The 23,542-nt window shown below is 35.0% G+C and overlaps 1 protein-coding gene and 1 long non-coding RNA gene across 19 annotated transcripts in view; one reads left to right on the top strand and one right to left on the bottom strand.

Moving 5' to 3' along the window:
* The window catches only part of sns (sticks and stones), a 90,403-nt gene that overhangs the window by 64,922 nt on the left and 1,939 nt on the right, over nucleotides 1-23,542 (bottom strand). For all 17 annotated transcript variants that reach the window (XM_070109098.1, XM_070109086.1, XM_070109092.1 and 14 more), the window contains 3 exons: nucleotides 17,027-17,383; nucleotides 15,695-15,847; nucleotides 11,833-12,003 (listed from right to left, as the gene is read on the bottom strand). In XM_070109098.1, coding sequence (XP_069965199.1) covers nucleotides 11,833-12,003; nucleotides 15,695-15,847; nucleotides 17,027-17,383 — 681 coding nt within the window. The remainder of the gene's footprint in view (nucleotides 1-11,832; nucleotides 12,004-15,694; nucleotides 15,848-17,026; nucleotides 17,384-23,542) is intronic.
* Nucleotides 20,528-21,872, top strand: LOC118682522 (uncharacterized). Of its 2 annotated transcripts, none has more exons than XR_011396228.1 (3): nucleotides 20,528-20,765; nucleotides 20,842-21,573; nucleotides 21,685-21,872. It is a non-coding gene; the product is annotated as an uncharacterized lncRNA (long non-coding RNA). The 2 variants fall into 2 exon arrangements; XR_011396227.1 differs by having other exon boundaries at nucleotides 20,529-20,775.

Raw genomic sequence — 23,542 nt, 5'->3', positions numbered from 1 at the left:
GTGAGAATATTCTTGAAATTGCCTTCCTTCATTCGCATGTCCAAATATATTTGCATATATGTACACATATGTACATATGTATGTCCCTCAATATGTCTTTCGCAAAAAATCAAACATTCGCGCAAGTGACAAAAAAACGTAGACGCACCATCATCGGCCAATAATATTCAAGCGAACTCGCGGCTTATTTTCTAAGTATTTCATATTACAACGACAACAAATTCATTCATAAGGAACGTGCGTCTGCTTCAAAGCAAAGTGCGCTCGTTCATAACTCTGCGCCGCGCTATTTTTTCTGTGCGCCAGGTAAGCCACATTTGGTTTTCATATAGAATTCCGCGAATATGCGAAATAAATGAATGAAATTGAGTAAAACGAGAAAAATTCAATTTTACAATTTGACAGTCACCACTGAAAATCCTACCATCCCCCTCGCATTTGTATGTCCACAAGCTGCTTCCTCACAACATTTGCTAAAAATCAGAAATTGAAGAATTTGTCTGATGTTCACTTCAGAAAGGAGAATTGGCAACATGACCTATTCGAGTTTGAATAATATTTATATTTTTTCATATTATGCACTATTTATGGCATTAAATTATAAAATTTATATCAAATTGACATTCATATGAAATCATTAACTACTTCTATATATTCTAAGCACAGTCCATATAGTACTTTTATATGTTTACTTATTATCATTGTTTCATAGTTTTTCGATTTAGCCCATTTTATCTAAATACGACGCTATGAAAATGCAGCCCAATTGGTAATCGCAATATTTCAAAAGAGCATAAGTCAACTTTCAATAGCAAACCACTGCAAAAAGGACAAACGAGACAACATAGCCGATCGACATTGTCGCAAAATTGTCGATTGAAACAAATTTTTTCAACTCCGCGACGATGCGCAAAATTTGGCGTCAATATGTATGCGAGCTCGTTTGTATGTATATATATAAATATGTATGTTTGTCGGCAAAGTCGTCATTTGGTTTTTTTCAACAACACAATGTCCGCGCGAACTCGCCGTTATTTCGTTGGCTTGCCACCATGCACATAGGCATGTCAAGTGAGGGCTCATAATATATTGATATGTTGCTTAATTTGTATTGAAAAATACTGATGCATTTATGAATTATTTTCGTAATATAATATATATTATATCCTGCGATCGTTCAAATCGCAAAAAGCAAAAAGCGTAGACAAAAGTCATTGCTTGTGCGGGGCAAGAAGAAGCAAGCATCAGCGTACGTGTATTTAAGAATGTATGTGTGATTATCACATTTGTGTAAATACGCATAATAAGGAAATATTCAATAAACCTAAACATATGAACATATTATATTTTCCTGATATATTTTAATTATCTCAGGAAGTAAAATATGCTATTAAAGAAATTGAATTATGATATGCTTAGACTCCAATTAATAAAATAAAAAAATTAAACAAAATTCGTTTTAGGATTCGAACGTATAGGCTCGTATTCGGATTGTGCTTAACCCCTTCCCGCTTACGACCTAAGCCACCACAAAAGTGGAAACGTGGCCGCTTAGCCACCGTTTTATTATTATCATTTGTTTAATAAGTATATTGCTTACGCAACGCACATACATAAGTTAGAAAACTAGCTTATTAAATGTTTATTTTATTATGAATTCTGGGGTTTTTACCGGTAATACAGATTTTTAATTCAGAAGGCTTTTCATAATTATAAAGTTGTCATATCATAGAAATTGAAAACATAAATCTAAATAGGTATGCGCAACGATTTTTCATATAGGAATATTCGTTGTGTCTATTTATAGCATTTCGCATATTGTGTGGTGTATTTTTCTTTTTCGAAGTTATACTTTTCGATGTTCCCTCTTGTGGAATTACAAATTAGTACTCAAAAAGTTTTCATTTAACATTTGCTCCTTCTCTACTCATCAACATTCTCTGCTTTTGTTTTACTATATAAGGGCTGCCGGATTGTGCAGCAGAAACAGTTCTAATTAGAGTGTTGTCGTGTAAACAGCAATTAAGCTATAAGCAATAAGTTGTAAACTCGAATATCGAGCAATAAGTGTTAAGTTGTTGGAAATAGAAATAAAGATAAGCGTATAACCATTAAATTGGGACTTTTATTTAACAATACAGTGATCGAACTCAAGAGTGAGTTACAGGTAGACGATTTATCGAGAAATCCGTTACAATATGATACTTTAATAGAATTTAGCGAATTACTTAACCATAACGTGAATATGAATGTTATGCTATAAAACCTAACTCTAATATAATGATTTCCAATTATATACCCAATATTTCGTTTAAGTTATTTATTATAAATATTAATTATACCCTGAACAGGGTATATTAATTTTGCCAAGAAGTTTGTAACACCCAGAAGGAAACGTCGGAGACCATATAAAGTGTATATATTATATATAAATGATCACCGTGACGAGTTGAGTTGATTTAGCCATGTCCGTCTGTCTGTCTGTCCGTCCGTCTGTCCGTCTGTCCGTCTGTCTGTATATACGCGAACTAGTCCCTCAGTTTTTGAGATATCGATCTGACATTTTGAACACTTCTTTTTCTTCGCAAGAAGCTGCTCATTTGTCGGAACGGCCGATATCGGACCACTATAGCATATAGCTGCCATACAAACTGAACAATCGGAATCAAGTGTTTGTATGGGAAACTCTTTCATTTGACGAGGTATCTTCACGAAATTTGGCATGTATTATTATTTAAAGCATTAATCTAATCTCCGAAGAAATTGTATGGATCGGATGACTATAGCATATAGCTGCCATATTAACTGAACGATCGGAGTAAAGTGCTTGCATGGAACATTTTTTTATTTGACGAGGTATCTTCACGAAATTAGGCACGAGTTATTGCTTAAGGCAACAAATTATTCTCCACAGAAATTGGTCAGATCAGATCACTATATCATATAGCTGTCATACAAATTGAACGTTCGGAATCAAGTTCTTGTAAGGGGCATTTGTTCTTGTGAAGGGTATTATAGCTGCGGCGCAACCGAAGTTAACGTTTTTCTTGTTTTTTTAATAATTCGGACAAGAAGCAAAATTTAGTAATGAAACTAAGAGAGCCCACGAGCTATATTATATGCAACATACTATAATACGAAATTGGATTGTAATCAATTTGGTTTTTCGATATTGATTTTTTATACTCTCGCAACCTGTTGCTACAGAGTATAATAGTTTTGTTCACCTAACGGTTGTTTGTATCACCTAAAACTAATCGAGTTAGATATAGGGTTATGTATATATAAATGATCAGGATGAAGAGACGAGTTGAAATCCCGGTGACTGTCTGTCCGTCCGTGCAAGCTGTAACTTGAGTAAAAATTGAGATATCTTTATGAAACTTGGTAGACATGTTTCTGGGTACCGTGAGACATTTGATATTGCAGATGGGCGTAATCGGCTCTTCCAACCGCACCCGACAGGGATTCAATCCTAACCGCGGCTGCGGTCGATAAGCTCGTCGAGGTTTTCAGCTCTGTTAGTAGAGCTACTCTCGACAGCTCCTGTCCTCTGAGAACTCAGAAAATCAAAGGGAAACCCCCTTAGTGGACTTCGGAACTAACGGAGATCAGATCTTCGAGCAGAAGACTTTTCAACAAAGCCCGTAAAAGTAGCTCTAGTGACGACTGGGCGTTGTACAAGGCCGGACTGGCCATTTACAAGTCCGAGTTGAAGAAAGCCAAGAGGGCTTCGTGGAGAGCCTTCTGCGGTAGTGTAGAGGACTGCCATGAGTCCTCACGGTTCAGGCGCATTCTTGCAAAAAATCCTACTCCATTTGGATATCTAAAAATATGCAGATAGTAGTTGGACAAAGAGCAGCGAGGAGTCATTGAAGCTACTCCTGGTTGCTCATTTCCCAGTAAATCACTCTGCTGAAGAAGTGCCAGGAGCACTGTACAGCCTTCTTGGACCTTCTGGACGATCGTCACCTTACCTGGGGCCCGATGGCATTATTCCAGCGCAACTACAACGTACGGTTCAGATGTCATGCAGCTGCCTGGCCCCAATCTACACGAACTGTCTGGACACAGGTTAAGGTTACTTTTATTCCAAAGGCAGGAAAAAGCTCTCACGTCGTTGCAAAAGATTTCAGACTTATCAGCGTATCCTCGTTTCTGTTGAAAACATTGGAGAGGCTTATGGATCTGTACATTAGGAGCAGAATACCGAGGGGTAAACTGTTCCTTGCGCAGCATGCCTATATCAAAAGCAGGTCGGTCGACACTGCTTTGCATGATGTAGTGTCATGGCTGGAGATAGCTCTCAAGCACAAGGAATTTGCTGTGGGCACCTTTCTCGACTTTGAGTTGGCCTTCAGGCAGTGCGCCCAGAGGCAGTGTTTAAAGCCCTCGAAAAATTTGAGGTGGAATCGAACCTCAAGCACCTTATTTTTAGTCTTCTTTGCGACAGAACTGTCGCAGCGGAGTGGGGTGGTGCCAAGACAACCAGAAAAGTGAAAGAGGGAACTCCGCAGGGGGGAGTACTCTCCCCACTGATCTGAATATTGGCGGTAAACGACGTTCTTATAGAACTCGAGGCGCAAGGCTGTCGGGTGACAGCCTATGCTGATGATGTGGTTCTTATGGTTAAGGGAAAATTCCTAAATACCGTCTACGAGCTCACCGAGGGGTACCTGAACGTGGTATCTAGCTGGGCGAATAGAAGCGGAAATGGTTTTATTTACTAGGAGGTATAAGATCACAAATGTGCCTCTTCCCTCCTTCGGGGGTTCACTTCTTCAACCTGTTGATAAAGTGAAATACCTAGGGCTTATGCTCGATAGAAAACTTTCCTGGAGGCCAAACATTGAGGAGAGAGTTAAGAAGACATCGGTCGCCTTATACTGCTGCAAAGGGGCTATAGGGAAAAGGTGGGGACTATCACCTAAGGTGGTGTTCTGGCTCTACGAAACCGTAGTTAGGCTAATAATGTTCTATGGTGTGTTCGTCTGGTGGAGGGCGCTCGAAAGGTCCACACTGGCTAAAAAGCTTTAGCGGGTCCAAGGAGTGGCGCTCATCGGAATCTCCGGTGCACTGCGGACCACACCTACAATAGCTCTTAATGCTATTTTAAACATAGCCCCTGTGGACATTGCCGGTAGGTGCATTGCTGCGAAGTGTGCTCTAAGGCTCAGGGAAGCTGGGCTTATGAAGAGGTCCGAACAAGGACACTCCGAAATTCTTTCCTCCTTCAGCTGCATTCCGGAAAATTTAGATCACTGCGTCACTGAGGCCACTCGAGGTGGCTCCTTCTCCGCTCATATTCCAACGAGGGACATGTGGATGGGAAGAAGCCGCTGGAGAAGAGGCGCGGTGAGCTTTTTCACGGATGGATCGAGGCTAGGAGGGAAGGTTGGAGGGGAGGTTTTCTGCAAGGAGCTCTCCGTCAATCTTAGCTTCAGGCTTCCGAGCCACTGTAGTATTTTTCAGGCGGAAGTGGCTGCTATCAAGGTGGCGGTAGAAGTACTGCTGCGTAGTGCAACCAGCATCCACTCCGATAGTAGTGCGGCAATACTAGGTTTGAGCGCGAGTAATGTATAACGACGGCATGCACTGCATCACATCGTATGATCCGCCAATACGAGACTCAAACAGCAGACTCAGCATATTTTTAGTTTGCAGGAATGTGCGGTACAGCCGAGTTGCCGATCTGGTGGGAAGCCAGTCTGATTTTAGGGCCAAAAGAAACGAGTTTTGTTTTTTTAGTTGTTGTGTTGTTATTACTAAATATATAATTGGCGCAGTCGACGTTCCGCGACCCAGATGGGAAATAAATAAATAAAAATAATAAATGAAAAGCAGAATCAAGTGCTGTGATTTCAAACTACAAAACAAAAAAAATGTAAAAACAAATTCTCCAATGCATCAGCAAGCAATTCAACAACTTAACAGTAAACGCAAATTCAGCGAATTGTAATATAGCGAAGGTGCAAGAAAAACAACTTTAGAAGAACTTTACAACTTTAGAGAGTAGAACTTTTTCAAAAAGTCAATTTATTTTTGGAAAAATTAAAAAACTGAAAACAATCGTTTAAAAAGTGATATATACCTACATGTGTATATATATAACAAAAAAAAAAACAATCCAGTGTAATTCCTGAGACTTTCCTACTAAAAACTGCACGGTAGTCGAAATAACTGCAATAGAAGAGTTTTATAATAAACAACAGTAGCAGTAAGGGCGACAACAATAACAATATAATTTTTTGCAAGCAAACCCACCTCAAGATTGGGCAACTTGTAAAGCTAAATTAAAACAGCACTTCAGGCTAACAAAAGACCAGATGACTTTGACCAACGACATCACCAATCTTAGGGTGGGTAGTATCATTGAACTTAGTAGAAAAGCTAAGGAAATAATTGATAATGTTACGGAATATTGTGCTTTAAGTGAGTTAGGAAATATAATGAAAGAAATATTTACAGGAATGCTTATACAAAAGATAAAGCAATTAGCAGCAGGAACATTCGCCTATATGGTACGAAATATAACGGCATGGACAGACATGACAAATACAATCCACAATTTCATAGGGCTGGGCGATGGAAATTTAAACCTTATGTTTTTATAAAAAAATAGAAATTCGGATTCATTTTCTCAATATATTTGAAAGTTTAATAGCAACAGAAACCAGAATAATCAAATAACAAACAATTATATGAGACAAAATGGTAGTGAGCAAAATATTGATCGTTTCCAAAGTAATTCAGGACAACATCCCCGTAATAATAAAAATTAGTATTCACAAAATAGTTTGAGACGATACTCCCAAAGAAATACCAACTTTTCAGGGCAAAACAATTATCACCCAAATAATCCCCACAGATAAACTAATTCAGGTCAAAATAGTCAATATCGTAGTAATAACGGTTACGGCAATTCTGCAAGGCAACCTGTACAGAATGGCACTCGGCAATCAAGACGCTCAAATGGCCCAACACCCATGGAGGTTGACGTTATGAGCAGAACAGAGGAAACAAATAACAACGAGGAATTTTTTAAAAATTAGCCTCGGAAAATCAAAATAAAATTTTAATTTCACCCACTCTATTTAATAAGAAATGGTGTGCATTAGTAGACTCAGGCTCTACCATAAGCATAATGAAAAGAGCGAGTTTCGAAAAGTATAATTTACCAGTTTTAGAAAAAAATAAAACAATAATCAGTACACTGAATGGAGAAATAAGGGCGATGCTCAAAATGCATGAATGCGATGGTTAAAAATGGGGAATGATTTTATATTTAAAAATGTTTAAACGATAAACATTGAAAACAAAGAAATGACATTGAGAAATGGTGTCAAGCTTCCATTCCATACGAAAATTATGCAGGAGCAAGTTGACTCGTTGGAAGAAAGTGAAGTAAGTAACATTTAACTCGACCATTTAAACCCAGAAGAAAAGATAAAAATAAGTAAACTATTAAAAAAGTACGAAAAACTAATTTATAAAGAAGGAGATGATCTGACAAACACGAATACCGTTGTTCATGAAATTAGAACAACAACGGATCAGCAAGTTAATTCTCGAATTTACAGATTGCCCCCCAAACATGCGGACGAGGCGGAAAGCCAAATTGAAGAAATGGAAAAGCAAGGAATGATAAGAAAAAGTCGAAGCAAATACAGCTCACCAATAATAATTGTGCCACAGAAATCAGATAGTTCCGGTATAAAAAATATTTCGATTAGTAGTTGATTACAGGAGGTTAAACCAAATTACTGTTAACGATAAATGTGCTCTTCCAAATATTGATGGAATTTTAGATAAATTGGACAAAGCACTGTACTTTAGCACCATAGATCTAGCTAAAGGTTACCATCATGGATCCTAATGGCAGAGAAGGATATAGAGAAAACAGCTTTTGTGACTCCAGCAGGCCTGTATGAATACGTCAGGATGCCGTTTGGACTTAAAAATGCTCCAGCCACTTTTCAGAAATTAATGAACGACATCCTAAGGGAACATATAATATTAATAAAATATGTGTAGTCTATCTAGATGACATATTAATATTTTCTACGTCACTAGAAAACACATACATTCTCTAGGAAAAATTTTTTCAAAGCTTCAGGAAAATAACCTAAAAATCCAAGCAAATAAATGTAGTTTTTTAAAAAGAGAAACCGAATTTTTGGGCCACGTTTTGACAGAAGACGGCATTAAGCTAAAACCCAGAAAAAGTTTTAGCCATTCAAAATTTACCAATTCCAACAACAGAAAGGCAATTAAAAGGGTTTTGGGGGACCACAGGCTATTACAGAAAGTTTATTAAAGATTACTCTAGAATAGCTTACCCAATGATAAAATATTTAAAAAAAGATAACACAATAAATCCGAGAGATCCTCAATATATAGCCAGCTTTGAAAATTTAAAACCCCTTATCTCATCACATCCAATTTTAAAATTTCCTGAATATGACAAAAAATTTACAATTACTACGGATGCAAGCGATTACGCTATTGGAGCTGTTCTTTTACAACAAGGCCAACCAATATGCTTCATCTCGAGAACACTAAACAATCATGAGTAGAAATATGCGACGACAGACAAAGAATTCCTTGCAATCATGTATGCAGTGACTTATTTTAGACCATACATATACGGAGCAAAATTTAAGATAGTAACTGATCACTGCCCGATTAAGTATCTAAATAACAAGTATAAAGGGAAAGAATTTGCACCACGACATCAAAGGTGGCTTCTAAAACTCCAGGAGTACAATTACGAAATGGAGTATGTAAAGGGTAAAGATAACGTAGTAGCGGACTTCCTAAGTTATCGACAAACTGACAAAATTTGCGGCAGCATACAACATAACTGATAGAAATTGGAGGGCAAAGAAGGCTATTATAATTGAACATTTCGCGAAATTTGGAAAACCAAAACAAATCATAATGGACAATGAATTCAAGGCCGAATAGTTGATACAGTTCTTAAATGCAGAAGGAGTAGAGGTACACCTAACAAAACCAAATTCCCACACAGGTAATGCAGACATTGAGAGGCTGCACTCAACCCTGTTAGAGAAACTGAAATGAGGATACAGATCGTTATAGGTAACTATAATGACCGATATCACTCAACCATTAAATGTACACCCAATAACGCAAAAAATAGTATAGATCCAACCAATTAAAAAAAAACAATAGACCAGGTGAAACAACACATAATACAATAAAGAAATAGGAGTTGTGGCATAAAAAGAGGAAGCATTAATATTCGCTATACAAATCCCAAGAAGTTTTTTTAAAGAAAATGTAAAATTAATTACGCCATTACCTAATAAACAAAACTTGTAAATAAATCAAGAAGATGAATTAATTGTAATAATAAATAAAGAACACTATGATAATATAACTATAGTTATTCTCATTTTAAGAAAACAAAGTAATAATGTAAATTTTAAAATTATAAATAAAAGAAGTCAGGAGACTTCTCAGAGTGGCTTATATTATATTATGTATAACGACGGCATGCACTGCACCACATCGCATGATCCGCCAATACGTGACTCAAACAGCAGACTCAGCATATTTTCAGCTTGCTGGAATGTGCGGTACAGCCGGTCATAGCAACAAGCTCGAGTTGCCGATCTGGTGTGAAGCCGGTCTGATTTGAGAGCCAAAAGAAACGAGTTGTGTTTTATTTAGTTGTTGAGTGGTTATTACTAAATATGTAATTCGCACGAACCGTGCAATCAAAGCTAGTCAACGAGTGTCTGTCCTCACAAGAGATAGCATCTGGATATTTTAATATCAGGCTCGTTTGGGAGCCTGGTCACAGCGGAAACGCTGGAAACTGCAAAGCCGATGAGCTAGCCAGGGGGAGGCACCCTTGCCCCGCTCACATCGGAATGGGATCGAGTTGGATCTCCGTTAACGTCTTGTGTTCTAGCTTTGGATCAATGGACTTCGCGTGCACTCAGCAGACGCTGGTCGACGACCAACTCCTGTGCGACCGCGAGATCCTTCTGGCCAAGAGTGGAGCGCAGGAGGTGGGGGGAACTTCTCTCCCTGAGCAAAGTGTTCTCACTGGACACTGTCCAATGGACACTCATCTGGTACGGCTTAGAATACTACCCGATGCTAGTTGTCAAAGGTGCATGGAGGAGGGCGAGGTGGAATCATCCCGGCACTTTCTCCTCCAATGTCCGGCTTTCGTTCGGCTGAGATTGAAATATGTCGGCAATCACACTTTTGGCGGACCTGAATACTTAGCCAAAATGGATATTGGCCGTCTTAACAAGTTTGTTGTAAGCACAAAGCGTTTCGTCGACTTGTAAGGGTCTTTTTATCCAGAGTATAGGAGTTTTGTAGGTATCACAACGGACCGGCGTCTTAAGCTGTCCAAGTGGGATCCTTCTTGGGATCGACCTCCTAACCTAACCCAACCTAACCTACTAGTGATCAGTGCAGAAGCCTTTGAAAATGGTAAAATGTGAAGGATTTAAACGATTCAAAGCTGTTTTTTAATTTAACTTCTCGATTATTTCGTGGTAGCAGCAATTCAGTAGGGTCTTGTGAATTTTGTGATAGTAATTTATATATTATTAATACCACTAGAAATTATAGACCTTTTAAAAAAAATCAGATATTTTGACGAGAGAACTTTTGATTAGTGATTTTTTCGATTTTAAGTCAAAATGAACTCGTTAGCTTTATTTGCAACATCGCAATCGCCGATGCCGATTAACCGGTCGAACTCTATTAAGTACAATTATTATCAGAAATATCTAATTTTAGGGAGTATACCTTCAGAATCATGACCCATAAAAAAATAAAACATGAAAAAATATGCATTACATAGATATGTACATGTGTAATATTGAATAGATTTAGTCATAGGATGGTTGATTTTTACTACGCAACATTTGTATTACATTCATCGAATAAGTTTGATTTATTTGACATTTTCAAGAGGCAGAAATACAAATAAAATGGGGGCGTTTTTGACGATGACGTGTTTCTCAACCTGTTTTTTTGTATTATATTGAAATTAAAGTAGCACCACAATGTGAACTACTTACCGAATACTCGGGTAAATGAATGAGATATAAAATATAGCTGATTGCATCATATATAACTTGTTTCTAATTATTTTACTTAAAAGGAAACCACCATATAAATACTGATAAATTATATGAATTTAATATTATATTATATATAATAACGTATATTTAAGTGAATAAAATTTTGCACCACTTATGCCACATGCGTATGTATATATGTGTGGTAGTAATTTGGAACATATATAGTATACAATTTTTAACTAATCTTGATATACCCTTACATTATATAGCACAGGCTAACTTATTCAAATGAAAATTCTATTATATACATATATGATTTTCTAAATTAAATAGGCTCTGAGGTGAATACCTTCCCATCTCCTGTCTGTGGTTAATTGAGTTCGATTAAAAATCGTAAATAACTAATTTTAAACTTGAGCGATGGAAAAAAACGAAGTTTAAACTGTGATGGAGAAAAAACTACATTTTCATTTACACATTTTTGGAACATTCTCCTTCTGGAACATTTCTTTCGAAATATTTTTACTAATTGATGGCAGAACTAAGAAATTTGAGATGTTATAATAGAGAAAAGCATTGCATATGCACATGGCACAAAAACTATATTAAAGTATTTAATTCAAGTAACATAAATATGTATATATGCAAGGGTTAACCGAAACATTATTAACTGCCAACTTTTTCTTTTAAGTTACTTTTAAAACCATATTGTGAATACGCATATGTGTTATCTCAATTTAAACTAGTATTAACTTACAGAGAACGGAAAGCTGAACGGTCGACCGCAACGGCATATCCGGAGGCAACGCCTTGTGTTTCGCTTGACAAGTATATTCCATAAAATCATCATCGGCATTTGGTTTTATATTTAACGTAGATTTTGTAGTGTAGCGTTTTGAGGAAGTCTCTTCAACTTTATCAACGCGGCCTAAAAAATATGAAAATGAAATAGTAATTTGTAAAGAATATAATTATTTGAACGATTATTCAAAGCCATTGAGGAACATTAGAAATTTATTCAATGTATCAATTGTAACGTACTAGGATATAAAAAAATTTATTAAAATGCCTATAAATTCAGGGCATATGTATGCTACATTTCATAATTGAGGTACAGATCTTTTCAATACATTAATTAATATCGGTGACTTTTCCTTCAAATTGTAATCGTTTCCTAGTCCCTTCACAGAAGATTATTCTAGAAACTCAAATTTTCAAGTTAACTTCAACATTCTTTTGTAGATGTTATTAAATATATACATGAAACTTAATTTAAACATAACATTATGCCGGTAACTCTTTATGCCACATATACACATAATGTACTACAAAAAGTGATATATTATATCTATATATTTTATAGTTTAAACGACTTGTAAATTCTATAAGTCAGACTGCTACTAATGCAGATAAAAAATAAGAAAGCTTGCCTTTTACCATATATTCGAATTACGACTGATTTGATATTTTAGAAAATGATAGGCAAATTTCATAAGTTAATACCAAAAAGTAACAGATATATTGAATTCCAGCTTAACTTCGAAATAACAGTTATATCAAAACATTACAACTCTTAAAAAAACTAATATGAAATCTCAAATCAAATGTTTGGGTTTGTTCCAGTTGCAATCACAACAGCTGTGTTGATTTTTTAAAGTATCACGTTCGATGTGCAATTATGGCAACTTTGGCAAAGGTATCGTGTTCTAGCTATCAAAAATTGCATTACTGCTATGGAAGACGAAAGGTGAGCAGTTATTTATAATAAAATATATTATATTTAATTTATAATATACATATGCACATCATATATCTAATAATATTTGTGTGTATTTTATATTTCAGCGAAAAATATAGCAGTTAAATAAATTACTCATGCAATTGCTCGATCTATGCTAAACAAATGCCGAAGATCAAAAAGAGTTCAGTTTAGTAGTTGTAACATGGTTTAATGGCTACACACTTATCTTTATTTCTAATTCCAACAACTTAACACTTATTGCTCGTTATTCGAGCTTACAACTTCTTACTTATAGCTTAATTGCTCTTATCACGACAACACTTTAACTAGAACTGTGTTTGCTGCACAATCCGGCAGCCCTTATATAGTAAATCTGTAACAAAATATTGCTTCTAGAACATTCTGGCAACTACGAATTCGCTAACTAGATGCTTCTGGCAGTTTATCGTTGATTCGATTTTGTTCTATCATCCGTGTTCGTCACACTGCCCTCCACCTAAGTCTGATCGTCCCGATTAGACATATTTGCGATACAAAACACAAAGCTTTTATGTCCCCCATTTCGTTGTTGTTGTTGTTGTTGTAGCGTCAGAATTCTGCCGAGTTGATAGTCCTTGGCCGGAACAAATCCGGCTCCGTTCCGGTTACGTAGACCCGACTGTCGTGGTGCCCTCCCCCATATCGTCTTCTAGGCTGGTGCTGACACCGTTAGCCGTCCTTCTCTTCTTGGAGTTGATTCCATCCGTTTTCCGGATACTCAGTTTTTGGTACATCCCTTGACTTAAAGATGACTTGAGATTCCATTCTTGATCAGAACGTAACTCCATTGGAACACCGAATCTCGTTACCCACTTGTTGATGAATGCCTCCGCCACTGGTTTAGTCTCTTGGTTAGGAATAGTGTATACTTGTGGCCATTCGTTGAAATGGTCCTTGACTACCAAAACATGACTATTTCCTAATTTATTGGTGGGGAATGGACCATCTTCATACACGCCTATTTTCTCAACTGGCGCACGCGAATTGTGCTGTTTCATCTGCCCATGACTCCTGGACCTTGATCTTTTAGCTACAATGTTCTCAACATATTTCGCAATCCTTTCTATAGCTGATTGACCAGTCCAATAAAACCTTTGCTTCAAATGCTCCAAGGATTTCATGTCTCTCAAGTGCCCTCCTCTTGGACATTTGTACTGCACGTTAAGAACATCATTAATTCCAACCCTTGGAACAACCATAAGTACTCGGAAGGTTTGCCCATTTTCACTTTTCCATACTCGATGTAAGCAGTCATACACTAACTTTAAACTGCTCCGTTCTGCCCAATATGATTTTGTTACTGGCCTTCCTGTAGTTATTTCTCCAATCGTTGTACATTGGTTCAACTCCACCTTATGTAATGCACCTTCCAATTCTGGATCTTCTTGCACAGAGTCATCCGTTTCAGGTTCAATTTTATGCTGATCTTCCACCTGTGATGGTATACACGCCTCCTGCTCTTCCAACTGTAAGGACACTTGTGCTGGTATCCAAGCTTTTTGCTCTTCTAACTGTGAGGAACCATTTATTGGTTCACACGCTTCCTGCTCTTCCAACTGTGGGAACACCTGCCCTGACATACGCAGTTCCAGCTCTTTCGACTGTGAGGACCCTTGTACTGGTACACACACTTCCTCCTCTTCCGACTGTGAGGACACTTGCGCTGGCATACGCCCGTTCAGTTCTTCCGACTTCTGCTGGTATACAAGCTTCTTGCTCTTCATACTGTGAAGATCCTGGTTCACATGCTTCCTCCTCTTCCAACTGTGAGGATACCTGCGCTGACATATGCACGTCGAGCTCTTTCGGTGCTGACAACTGTGCTGAAAAACGTGCATGTTGCGCTGCGAACAGCTCTTCCAAATGCGTTGACAATCGCGTTTCTTGCTCTTTAATTTGGGTCGATATTTGCGTTGACATTTGCGATATTGCGGCAAAAACCATGTCTATGTCCACAATCTTTGACAAGCATTGAGCCTCTTCCTTTTCTTCTATCTTTGTTGTCTCTTCTTCTAATTCCATGTGAAAGACATATTCCTCAACATTAATGTTTTCCGCCTCCATGGCCTCTCTCAACCGTGATTGTAATTCAGTTTTTAATCCATTTGTCGCCAAACCACGTTGCTCCAGCTCCTTTTTCAGTTGTGGAATCTTCAGATCGTTAAACTTGGCCATATTTAAATAATTATCTCCTTGGGAATTTATTTGACAATCCCACTTCTGACACCAATTGTAACGGATTTCTCGATAAATCGTCTACCTGTAACTCCTCAGTCCCAATTTAATGGCTACACACTTATCTTTATTTCTAATTCCAACAACTTAACACTTATTGCTCGTTATTCGAGCTTACAACTTCTTACTTATAGCTTAATTGCTCTTATCACGACAACACTTTAACTAGAACTGTGTTTGCTGCACAATCCGGCAGCCCTTATATAGTAAATCTGTAACAAAACATTGCTTCTAGAACATTCTGGCAACTACGAATTCGCTAACTAGTTGCTTCTGGCAGTTTATCGTTGATTCGATTTTGTTCTATCATCCGTGTTCGTCACAATATTTAGATTCAAATTTAATTTTCAAATTCTGGAGGGTTACTTCGAAATACGGTGGAATTCTTATTTACTTATGACTAAATCTGCAGGAAAAATTTTTTTGGTCCGATATCCAGTCGAGTGTTCCACAGTGTAATTAAATATACAGCCCTTCCTTAACCCCGATAAATAAGCCTTGGTTTTTATTGGAGGAATACTACAAAAATTACATCGTTCTATTTTGAAGACATGAAAAAATATATGTATGTGATACATAAATAACGTTGGTGTTTATTAATTACCTTCTTTAAATTCCACGTTTCCACGATACCAGATGATTTGTGCGGCTGGCTTTGCATTTCCAACAACACAGTTCAGTGATAAATCTTGATTTTCCCTTACCTCTACTTTCGAATTCTGAGCATAACCTTGTATTTCAATATAACCAGGTGGTGCTGAATAAAAAAAACATAGACAAAAATTAGAACAATTAAAAACAATTAAGTAAGTATAAAATGATTGAATAGAATTTTTAAATTTGATATGATTTTTAAATTAAAATCTCATACCGTAGTTTTGACTAATTTAAATTCTTGAACATAAAATTAATTGGACTCAAAGGTATACATTATACATTCACGATATCAACTCAATAATGCAATTATTTATACATATTTGGTGAACATATTTTATTAGCTGCGAAAAGTATTTTGAAAATTACATTACACATTACATTAACATTTTGAACACCATGGGAGGAAAGGATTCACCGTAAAATATCTTTAAAACAGTGCGATATCTTTTTCAAAAGCAGCGACTGCTCTTTTTTCAATTTTTCGCTTCACGCCTGATTCCACGCGCGCTTAAAACAAACTACTAGTATGTATATTTTAATTGCCTTTATATCATACAGAGAGGACATTATATAATATATTTTGAAGTATTGAGTGAATATGTTTTAAGAATGATGTTATCAATAACCAAAACGTTTAGAAAACTTTGAAAATTAAAATGCTGGGCACAAGGTGAGTACTCATTTTCACAGAAACGGAGCACAAGCACCTCAAGACTGTCTACATATATATGTAAGTAAAATTTTCCTTCTCAAGTCTGACAACTTATTTTCTAAATTTTGTATCGATTTCTATAGTTCACTATTCATACCTAAAATATTAAAATATATTATAGCTTTACTACTATGTATACAATATAGATATTCTAAGTGATATAATAAAAACAGATTTAAAAGAATTTTTCAAAATGTTTAAGACAAAGGAAGGTAAGTTTGCACCAAATTTTGTGAAAGAAAAAATTTTTACAAGATAAAAATAAAAAGCCCAAAAACTTGGTTATTTGAATTTTTATTTTTCCTCTCATTTTTGTTATTTTATATAATATTTCATTTTCAATAGGTATCATCCTGCTATAATTTTTTTTTGCTTTCAAAAATTATCTACCCTAATCTATAACTATAAAATGGAAAATTGAGAAGGTTGAAGTTAGGTAATGATTTTAGAGTCATGGTTTTGATGTATTTGTAATGAATTTATAACACAGAAACTTTTTTAAACTGGGCACTGCTAAATTTTCGAAGTCACTCTACAGATGTAAAAAACCCTTAGTATTTTTCTTACCTATTACTGTTAACCTTGCATTTGCTCGTATGGCTGAGTGAAGACGTGCTGGGCCCACTTGGCACTGATACTCCGCATCGTCAGTAATAGACGCATTCGATATCCGCAGATTATATACACCTTGATTTCGATCACCCAAAACCGAATATCGTGGAAACCCAGGAATAACAGCTGAGAAACCTAGTGCGAAACCGTCTTTTGTCCACTGTACAGCACCTGCTTTATTAGACACTTCGCAGCGCATCATAGCTTCCGCACCTTCTAATACTTGAAGATCGTATGGAGTAACCCTGAACTTCTGTTGTTGAGCCAGTATAGGTGAAAGAAACACCATATGCAGCAGGATGAATAAATATACTAAAAATAAATAAATAATCAAACTTGAATTCATTGTATAATAAACGTAATATTTATTTGATTTCTAATGTCTATTCAACATACAAGTATATTGTTTTGAAATTTCTGCATTTTAATATAATATCCAAAAAACTTAATGCTAATTTATAGAAAGGTTCACAAGTTGTTTTGAAAACAAGCGCTTTTACCAACAGTACGTAAAATTAAATGGTTTTTGACAAAATTCACCCAACCGTAAATATAAAAATACACTATAAAACGATTTTGAAGACACGGACTAACCAAAAAAAAAAAAAACAAAGCAATTAAACAATAGTGGGAACTCCGCTGAAGATGGGAATATGCAACAACTGAAATAACACTGTGAGAATATAAAAGCTCACAGTCATACCACTAGAACTACTCTGCACCTAACATATATAACATACGAGTACGTACTCATATGTACATATAAATACTTATATAAAACAATATAAACACATGACATTTGCATACACATACACGCATACACTAGTCTCTATTTACCATAATATACATGAAACAACTAAGGAATGGTGCACCGGTGTCGGGTGTAACCGAACATTTAATACTCTTACAACTCAAGATCAAATCCGGGGAAATATGTACCGAAAGAATTTAACACTCGTTGTCCGATAAAATTGAATGGTGTACAATCAAATTTGTATCTTATTATAGTTTTATAACTATATTTTACTTCCCGTCAACGAAAACTACATTAAAATTATCTTTACATAAGATATATCTGTCATAAACTCAAACGAAAATGCTTAATTTAATATATTGAGTTGACATGGAAAACGCCATCCAGAGGATCGGAATTTATTATATTAAGGATATGAGGTGTGGAGCAAGGACTAAACTAATTCCATTCATATTCAGCGATAAACCACATAATTTTAGGAAAGATCGTCCACCTAAACTTATTAAAATATTACATATTTTGAGCAACCTAAACCATAACACATTAACGAAACAAAAAATTACATCTGAGTTTTATTAAGGTACCTCACATACCAATATATGCGGGATAATATCAACCGGATATTTTAAAATCCTGATATTAGTTATACGGCGGCTAGGACAATCACCCGAGGTTATCCATTTTTTGCACAGAGACACCTTGTTATTAGGAAAACACGCTCTTCCAATTTCATTAAGATAACTAACATATTAACAGATATTTGAGGTATAAAGTCAGTCGGAAGTTTGAAAATTTTTCTATTAGGTATATGAGGAATAAGGGAATTTAAAATTGTGTTATATCAGAAATAGGCGTGGGTGTAGTCCGATTTTTTCTTAACGACTTTAAATTATGGTTGATTATTTGTTCTGCTACTACTATAATATAAACTCTTTGTAATTAAAACTTATTTTCTACTTTTTAGTTCGCTGAGCTATAAAAACGTGTTTTTTTAGTTTTTTAAACTATTATTTTGGTGTCGGTAGGGCTGCTTAAGGGATTTGTTCTGAGCGAATTTGGTTATAATAGCTTTAATGGTTTAGAAAATATGTGCATTAAACCTCTTAGATGGCAGGGACACACCCAGTTTTCAAAATTTTCAGCCCCAGGTGCCACTTGCTACTGCGATCTCCTGTGCCAAATTACAGTATTATTATCTTCATTTTGTGCTTAGTTATGGTGCTTTAAGTTTAACTTTAACTTTAAGTCTTCGTTTAATGGCTATTATACTCTGTAGCAGCATGTTGCAATTGTATAAAAATAATATAAAATATTGCGACATTAGTAATGTGGTGGAATGAGTTAATGGATGTAAAAGGCCATCGTTTTAAAGAACTCTTTTCGTTGGCTAAACTCAAGATCATTATTAAATAAGTTGCCGATTATAGCAATCGTCCAACATTTTAACTTCATATTTGCAGAACGAAAGGGGTTCAAAATCCAGTTTTGTGGGAGTTTTGATATTTTTAAACATAACAACCTCTTTTGAACAACCATTGCGTTCATGATTTTCGGGGCTTATATGGTCTGTTCGGTATTTGGTAAACCATTTTAGTTCTTAAATTCATACCAGCAAAAACTCATTTGCTCAAAGGCCGAACACAAGGTTTTATGTTAATATTAAGGGGATTCGATATAGAAACAATTTATCGTTATTACTAAAAGCAAGCATTTTAGGCTATTTTGCAGAAGTTTTCATATTTGTTGGGGTGTATACAGATTTTTAAAATATCAGTTCTAGATATGTTCAAACTGTAATATTTGTCGTGTTGCTCTTGCAACTTTGGTTAGATATATTTTATTGGAAAATATTTCCATTATGAAATCGTAAGATGAATGGAAATAAATGGAAAATAAATCTCTTATTACCAAAACAGATATTATAAGCCATATGTATAAATTTTCATAACGTAAAAATAAAATTTAAAAGACTATATGCTTTGAACTTTTAAATTAATAAAATTAGTTCCCTAATATCCCAACTCACTTTTAGTGACCACCCTTATATCAATTATGACCCACTGATATCTTGATTGCCAGCAGATTAATCAATAACACAGCTCTATACAAAAATATGCTTTTTGTTACCCTGGATATCTTAGCAAATTTTGATGGGATCGTCCTATTATGATAGGTAATGCTGGTTCTTAAAAACTGAAAAATTGTAAAGGAAAAGCTCATAACAGGACATGACATACTTGATTTTTCGATCATTACGAAATCTTTTCGACATACACGACATACAGATCCATTTAACGTTTGAGCAAAGATGTGCATGAATCAATCGCATAATTGAATTGTACTTTTTATGATTCTCGTATAAATTTATTATGAAAGCATTTTTATGTATTTGACTGTATTTAAGCAATAAACTATCTCAGCATTTTTTTTCATTAAATTTTACTTTTATTTTGTCAGTTTTTGTGCTTTAAATGAGCAATTGTGTGCACACAAACCTATAGACGAGTAAATCTCAATTGCGCACACACCGATCGATTTGATCCGTTATCAGGATATGAAAAAAGCAGCATTATTACGAAACCAATGGATTGAATATTCTTGATCCCATATCCAAAACTATATTACAATCTTTAGGTAATATGTCTTAAATTCCAGAAAATTTTTAAAATAATGTCGATAGATCAATCACAGAATTGAATTTTATAAAGAAATGAGTGACAATTTAAGATAGCCTCACAATAAGGCTACATAGTACAACTTGTTGAGCAATTATAACTTCAAAAATATTATAATTATATTACTAACTCAATAATCTTCAATTTAAAAAATCAGAAATCTCTCTTATTCAGAAAAAAAATATCTATTGAGACAACGAGAATCTGTTTAAACAAGATTTCAATATATTAAAATCTGCAGTATTATAAGGGCTATTGAAGGAGGGTAATTGAAGGTTTTATTTCCAATTTACCTCAAATATGCACCATTTTTTTCGATAACTTGACAACCTTCTCTTTAGGCGAAACCAGCAAATTCAGGAGCCAGGTCCTGACTATAAGAAGCAAGCATATGAAAAAGTTTTGAAAACCTTAGCCGAATAAAATCCGGGTCGATTTCGATAACAGAGCACAATTCTTCTCATATTGGTCAAAGCAGTCTTCTAAACGATTGTAGACGTAGTAGACGTCTCCCTGCCAATCCCACCAAGCACATAGCAAAATCTGATTCCTAGCTTTATCATCATTTGCACCGGCTCTCGACGATTCGCAGATAGAAATTCGGTCTATAAGGTTTTTTTACGTTAGCGCGTGTGACATCCATACATTGAAGCACCGGACTCGCCGATTATCATCATTTTAATATTAATTTAATAATTTTGACATCTGATCTTCTAGAGCGTGCTGCATCTTTGACATCAAAATTACCGGAACGAAATCGACGAAACTAAAATTGGCTGTTACAGTATCAGGACAACAAAAACTATCACGCCTGATTTTCGTTTTCACTTTTATCGAATTATCTTCCATCTTTGACGCCTATTCGAACAATATCTAGTCAAGCAATCACAAAACTGTCCGAAACAATGTGATATACAGATTACTAAAGTCATTAATTGCAGAAATAATGAAATTTTTGGATAGAACTTTTATAAAAAGCGCACAAAAATAAGTTAAACTCCACAAAATAGAATATACAACATCCATTTATTAAAACAAACAAGGTTTACTGTTTCGCGCGAAGTTATTATAAGGTAATTATTGTAGCATTAGTAAAATTTATGTAGTTCATTGAGTCGTTATCTTAAAACTATAACTAAAACAAAACATTATATGTCACATATTATATCGCTATTTTTTTGTAGATATGTGTGGTAAAGCAAAATATAATAGAAAATTGAAATTGTGAGGAAAAATATTGCTGAAATTTTGAATATGTAATATTAATTAATATTTACGAACATATATTCACATATTTTTAGTTATAAGGGGAATTTATTAATAATAAATGGAAAATATTATATATGTAAAATTCTTTTACAATATTTTTTTTTTGCCAATATATTTATATTTTTAGTTATAAGGGGAATTTATTACTAATAAATGGAAAATATTATATATGTAAAATTCTTTTACAATATTTTTTTTTTTGCCGATATATTTTTCGTTCGAATAAGCCTCGTTTTACATACGTCCCACGAAGCGTGACTGCAAAGCGAAAAGCCGCAGGGAAGCGTCGGAGACTCTATAAAATACATATATAAATGATCAGCCATGTCCGCCTGTCGGCATATACCCGAACGAGTCCCTTAGTTTTTAAGATATCGATCTAAAATTTTACACACGCTCTTTTCTCTTGAATAAGCTTCTCATTTAATATAGATTATCTTGTAGATAAATACAAACTGAACGATCGGAATTAAGTGGTTGTACGTAAAACTTATTTATTTGACGAGGTTACCTAAAGAAATAACACTATAACATATTGCTGCCATACAAACTGAGTGATGAATCAAGTGCTTGTATGAAAAACTTTTCATTTGACAAGTTATCTTCACGAATGTTTGCAATGGTTATTGCAAGAAACGATGAAATCTCCGCAGAAAGTGATTTATAATACCTAATGGGAATTCCTCGAAAAAGTTTAGCGCTACGTTTGACGACAGGAAACAGGAACTGTTTTAGAATTACAATTTTATTACATTTCTGTGTTTTGTCTACTATTTTAAACTACAGCTCGTACAGAGCCATCATTTACTCTACTTTTCTCTGGTAGACAAACTTACACATTTATTATTAAATTTTTAATCCCAAACATCTTTAAATTACATTTTTCTTATATAACTTCGGCATCTGCCATCAATTTTTATAGGCTACACTTATTTCAACTTTTTTTAAGCTAAGCTTGCTACATGCATGATATGCAGATATGTAGTATGTACATACATTCTAACATGCATATATGCTTTCTAATTTTTGACAAATTTGTTGACAAACATTTTGTATTTTTGTTTTCCCCTTTACTGTTTGCTTCCTAGCTGTAGAATGGACTAATACTCAATTTTGATAAGTAACTATAGTAGTCAATTCTTCAACTTTGCAAGGAAAAATGTTTTATATGGATATAATATATATACATACATAAGTACATAGGACTTCCTACCTCTTAAGAACTCTTTATTAACATGTTTTCTTTTGAGCTCCCAGTATATTGTATTAATAGACAAACCAAAATAAATTGCCAATGTAAACGTACTTACTTACATATGTATGTAATCTATATACAATATCTTGCATAAACGTATGTACATGGGTATAGGCATATTTATTAGGTACACATTGTTCAAACTCAATATACTTATAACGATGTTAGAATTCGCTAAAACCTAGTATGAATGAAAGACAACAGTAAAAAAACAACACTTGATTAGTTCTTTTTTATTGAGCTCAACAAATTAATATATCTACATGAATGTGTATACATGCATGTGTGTATATCTCTCTACTATGTACATAGTTATTAGTATGTGGGTTTAAGTCATAACTCTGATCATAGGCTCGAAAGGATTGCGTCTTATGCGTGTAGCGTGGTAAAGATGCATCCAACTGGTTCTAAACCAGTTTTGTACTACTACAGTGGTAACTCGAATTATTGATATAATATGTATACTTGCACATACACATTCAGGCAGATACAAATTACGATACGCAGATGGATATACA

This window comes from Bactrocera oleae, chromosome 4, assembly GCF_042242935.1.
Source record: "Bactrocera oleae isolate idBacOlea1 chromosome 4, idBacOlea1, whole genome shotgun sequence".
NCBI classification, from domain to species: domain Eukaryota; kingdom Metazoa; phylum Arthropoda; class Insecta; order Diptera; family Tephritidae; genus Bactrocera; species Bactrocera oleae.
This window is presented reverse-complemented; position numbering and strand designations above follow the sequence as displayed.